The 5,134-nt window shown below is 41.1% G+C and overlaps 1 protein-coding gene across 1 annotated transcript; it reads left to right on the forward strand.

The window, feature by feature from the left end:
- The first annotated feature begins 2,834 nt into the window (after positions 1–2,834).
- Positions 2,835–4,788, forward strand: fabp2 (fatty acid binding protein 2, intestinal). The gene is made up of 4 exons (XM_063218402.1): positions 2,835–2,969; positions 3,548–3,720; positions 4,215–4,322; positions 4,411–4,788. The coding sequence occupies exons 1-4, from the start codon at positions 2,903–2,905 to the stop codon at positions 4,459–4,461; spliced, it is 399 nt and encodes a 132-aa protein (XP_063074472.1). The 5' UTR covers positions 2,835–2,902; the 3' UTR covers positions 4,462–4,788.
- The last annotated feature ends 346 nt before the right edge of the window (positions 4,789–5,134 follow it).

A 5,134-nucleotide genomic window follows, 5' to 3' on the forward strand; every position in this document is an offset into this window, starting at 1 on the left:
TATATACCCGTTGTATAAAAGAGAATAAGTGTGTTATAGTAGAGAGGGGTTCCCAAACTTTTTTTCCCTTGTAGATTTCAATGTGGTTCGCCCATCCCCTAAGCAAATGTTGCACAGCCGCACACTATGCAATTTTGGGGAATCCTCATTTCCAACAAACCTGACGTTTTTTCTGCCAATATTACTATGGAACTTGTTGCATGACAAGTCTAGGGGTTATAAATTACTGGTACACTTCAGATGGATCCTTCTAGAATACAAGAATTCACCAAACAATTAAGATCTACATAATGTTCATTAATTCTGTATAAAAACACTAACACACATCTCAGCCATTGCTCTAGTCAGCTCCTGCACCTCCTTGTGGCAGGCCGCGCAGCCCCAGGGGTGCACGCACCCCAGTTTGGGAACCCCTGGAGTAGGGGTATAAGCCATGTTGAGCTACTGTCTCCTCTCTGCAGATAGACTCAAAGCAGCACAGTGCTGCAATTTAGGTTTGATGATCAGAAAGTAAGCAGTAGAAATGTTAATTTTCATTGTTACATATTCATGAATGGATTTGATGACATGTTGGGGATGTTTTTATTGTTGCTGTTGTTGTATTGTTAAAGCTGGTGTGGAATTTTGTGCTTATATTGATCAATGGTTTGCTGCTCAACGTTTTACTGCTCTTTCTTTGCCCCCTAAGATCCATGGAGACTAGGATCTACAACTTGTAAACTACAAAGGTCTCTTTTATGGAGCGGTCAAACTACTAGGGTTGAAGTCGAAATGGAACATATCAGTATCATCATGCAATCACGATTTCAAGAGTCGGTCTATTCAAGGTCACTAATGTGGTCATGTATAACTTCACTGATAAGTGTTATCAGGGCATCTTAACGGTCCACTGCCATTACCAATCATAATTTTATGTCACTCTGATGGCAGGCCCTGGGTTGGTTCTTAGGTCTCAGGCTACAAGATGCCCTTAACTGACAAGAGATGTGTAAATCCAGCCTTACCTTACCCAGTCTTAAGAGTCTCTTCAGAGCTTTAGATGTGCATAGTGCATACAGCAGCATATAGTCAAGATCACGTTACACCTGTATTACCAACACAAATTATCAGCTATCATGATCAGTTTTTCTTATTACTGACATACTGATGCTTACTGCATCTGTTCACCAGTTGTAGTGTTTCAGTTGATTGAATACTAATTGCATTCTGTTGTGAGGTACCCCAACACTATTGTAGCATGCTCTGCAGGCGGCAACATTATATAAAAAAGAATAATTTCAGCTTTCATTACACAATTGTACATTACAAAAGGCCAACATTAAATTACTATGAAGGGCTTTAACATCGGCACATAAAAACAAAATGTATGAAATCATTTTACTTGTAATTATAATATAAATGAAATACAGTTTGAATAAAATGTAATTATTTCACTTATGGCTTAATATGTACAGACTATGTTACCATTTCCTTGTTTATTTCGTGTGTATACTGATCACAGATCGTGTTGTTAAAATGTTTAACAGATCAGTAAGCACATGACCTTTGTTCTGTTTCAAGATTTAAACCATGCAGATCAACATCCTCTTCCGATTAGAGAACAATTACTTGGAAACATGCCCTGTGGAAGAAAGTGGTAATCTATTTCTGCAGCAAAATGTGGAAACCATGTGCTCGTCCTGAGACTGAGCACTATGGATACAGTTCCTTCACCTCCACCACCAATCCCTAAGCTGACCTCTGACAATAGGTTCATGTGTATTGCATGTCTTTTTTTTATTGCATCTTAGTCTTACTTGCCCTTAATTATGTCTAAAGTACTTCTAACAATGCCACTAGTGCCAACTCTTTCATATCACCGCACACGTTTCTCCTTTTTTCCCGATTGCGTTATTGCAATGATGGTGATTGCAGGTTTACTATCTCATGATAGTAAAGTTGGCGCCCGTTCTGTAGTCACACGATCACCCTAAATTTGACACTTTATGCAAAACTCATAATTAGTATACATATGGCCTACTTTGTTATTTATCACCATCTTTTCTTTATCTCTTTTGTTTATTTGAAATCAAGATATTGCCATGATACAACAGTGGGTTTTAATTGTAGTGGCACTGGTATGGAGTCCTGCACACACCTGGAAATTGCCAGGTATTGCTTCAGTAGTTTCAGCAGTTGCTTCAGTTACCAGTTAAGGCTGAATAGAAATGAACAGCCGATGAGTCTTCAACGGCCTTGGTCATGTTTGGATTTAGCATCTTCAGACTCAGATGGGGAATGTTGTGACTTTTAGCTGGACACAGCAGGTGCTCTCTGTTGGGTGAATGCATTAGAATCCCTGTTCATCTCTTCCCCTGCACATGCACTAATAGCCTACCTGAAATGGCATATAGAATAATCTTTGACAATAATAGTTGACCATAACCACTATCAATATCATAAAATCTCTCTCTCTCTCTCTCTCTCTCTCTCTCTCTCTCTCTCTCTCTCTCTCTCTCTCTCTATCTCTCTCTCTCTCTCTCTCTCTCTCTCTCTCTCTCTCTCTCTCTCTCTCTCCCTGCACACACAGAGGGTGGTTGTGAAAAATGAATGAGAAACATTCATTCTGTGAGTGCTACACAAGTCAGCATTTGTTTCCCACAGGCTCATCTTGCACTGTAACAGTGGTAACACAACTGCACGTTGGGACATGACACCGCCTTGAGCAGATTTATTCAATGTGAGCTTTAAACGTACACATCAGCAAAACCATAAAGACTGAGATAAGGAAGTGGACTCCCTGGAAGAGTTTAAAAGGGAAGGCGCCGCATTAAGCCAAGTCACTCCCAGATCAGATCACCCCCACACACACACACCCAACAGGAGCCCTCTCATCACCACCTGTGCTTCACAGACCCCAAACATGACTTTCAACGGCACCTGGAAAGTAGACCGCAACGACAACTATGAGAAGTTCATGGAACAACTGGGTATGGACTAGCTCTCTTTGGATTTTTTTTTGTATGGGACAAAATATCAGTACAAAAGATATGTCATCTGGAAATCTGGCTTTGGCATCTGGATTTTTCTTTGATAGAAAAATAACCATCTATCCAATGCAAGTACAAGATATTTTGCAAAACTTTCATTGCCAACAAGGCTGTTCAATTACATAATTCTATTATTACAGTTTTGTATGCATCTGCTGTTTAGTAAAGCATAATTTAGCAAGAAAATGGTTATTTGAGGCAAGTCATGTAGGCAGGAGCACACATGACAGACAGACAGGTCTTAATTTCTGGGACTTGTTCACAATAAGGGGTGACAGTGTTGCTGTCAATCAGGCAACAAGGTCTTTGGCATGGTCTTAACCAGTTAAAATATGGCGTTATACATTAAGCTGTTATCAGAATGGCAATAATCAAGTCGTAGTGCATTACTAAAGGCCCTGTGTTATGTCATAGTAGAGTAGTACCATGGTAATTAACCTTTCAATGGCTATGACAGCGTGCCACCTATGGTACGGCATGCATTATTATAACAAGCGCCTGCTTTATTGAATCAACAGGCGTTAACATGGTGAAGAGGAAGCTGGCTGCCCATGACAATCTGAAGATCACCATTGAGCAGACTGGAGACAAAATGAAGGTCAAGGAGAGCAGCAACTTCCGAACTCTGGACATAGATCTCACATTTGGCGTCCCCTTCGAGTATTCCCTGGCTGATGGAACCGAGCTGTCTGTAAGCATTTGCAACAGTTCTTTTTTAAGCATTTTTTGGGGGGGTTTTCACCTTTATTCTTGACAGGACAGTGAAGGACAGACAGGAAATGAGTTAAGTGGGGAGAGAGAGACAGGGAGGTATCGGCAAATGACCCGGGCCGGAATCGAACCCGGGTCGCCGGCGTAGTAACCCAGTGCCCTACCGTTAGGCCACGGCAGGGCAGCATTTGCAGCAGTTCTTTGCAAGTTTTTCAGGACTATGTACTTTAGTGGAGCATGGCATAGTAATGTCCAGCTATGGTGTTGTCATATGTGCTGTGCTGCAGCCACAACATGGAGCAGCAGCTACTTGAAGTGAAGGTGCAAGGAGTTAGTTATTGCTGAGGCCTATTGTACAGGCCCAACCCATTTGTACACACAGTTGGCAAACACCGTTTACCTGCACTGTTAGAGCCACGGCTCCGATAACTACACCAAGCATGAAAAGCCTAATGACAGAACTGTGTGTTGCAGGGATCATGGTTCAATGAGGGAGATACAATGATGGGCACATTCACAAGGAAAGACAATGGCAAAGTCCTCACAACGACAAGAACTCTTGTTGATGGCGAGATGGTTCAGGTGAGTGAAATGGCAAATAAATTATTCCCGCGGTGGAGCATGACTGGGATTTTCCCGAGAGACTAATGACATTCAATTTGTTTTGTAGAGCTACAACTATGATGGTGTGGACGCCAAGAGGATCTTCAAGAAGTGTTAAAAGAAGTTCCATTTCATCCTGGTGTCTGTCAGACGCTGACAAGAAGAGAGCAGTCCGGCCCTTAGATTGTGTGACACAGACTGGCACGGGGAGAACTATTTTTTCCCCTCTTATTTGAAAGACTGCCACACACAATGGTGGCTGAGATATTCTTCTACAGTGCTTTTATAACAAGTTTCCAGATGTACTTCATTCAGCCATGCACTGTTCACAGCGCACAGACAGCAAACCAAACAACTTGTACTGCATTTTGATATGAAATGACAAGATATTGTTGAGTCAGTGTGCGTTTTGATATTAAGTGGAAATAAATGGGGAGAAAAAGTGTCTGTCTTTGTTTTGTGTGCATGCCTTGCACAGCTTCTCAGCATACATGGTTTGTATGTCAGTCAGAGTAAACTTCGATTTTTTTATCCAAAATAACACATCTGAACATTGTGAACTGTGAAATTGTGTTCTAGTCATCTTTTTTGACCGTCAGCAGTAACCCTTCCCCTTTCCTATGGTTCCATATCCTTTTCATGACTAAAGTTGTGTCTGTCTGTCTTGTGAACACAACATGAGATTAACATGATTTGCCAGTGGTGTAAAAAAAGCTCGAGAAAACAAATGACACTAGAAAAAAATCATGTTTGAATGAAGTTTATTAAACAAAGAATAAAAATAAATGCAT

This window comes from Engraulis encrasicolus, chromosome 16, assembly GCF_034702125.1.
Source record: "Engraulis encrasicolus isolate BLACKSEA-1 chromosome 16, IST_EnEncr_1.0, whole genome shotgun sequence".
NCBI classification, from domain to species: Eukaryota; Metazoa; Chordata; class Actinopteri; order Clupeiformes; family Engraulidae; genus Engraulis; species Engraulis encrasicolus.

What these genes read in the sequence shown, in the direction of transcription:
- fabp2 (XM_063218402.1), top strand. Translation starts at nt 2,903, where the DNA reads ATGACTTTCAACGGCACCTGGAAAGTAGACCGCAACGACAACTATGAG. An exon ending in GAAGTTCATGGAACAACTGG is followed by an intron (nt 2,970 to 3,547) that starts GTATGGACTAGC and finishes TTGAATCAACAG; the next exon opens with GCGTTAACATGGTGAAGAGG. An exon ending in TTGATGGCGAGATGGTTCAG is followed by an intron (nt 4,323 to 4,410) that starts GTGAGTGAAATG and finishes TTTGTTTTGTAG; the next exon opens with AGCTACAACTATGATGGTGT.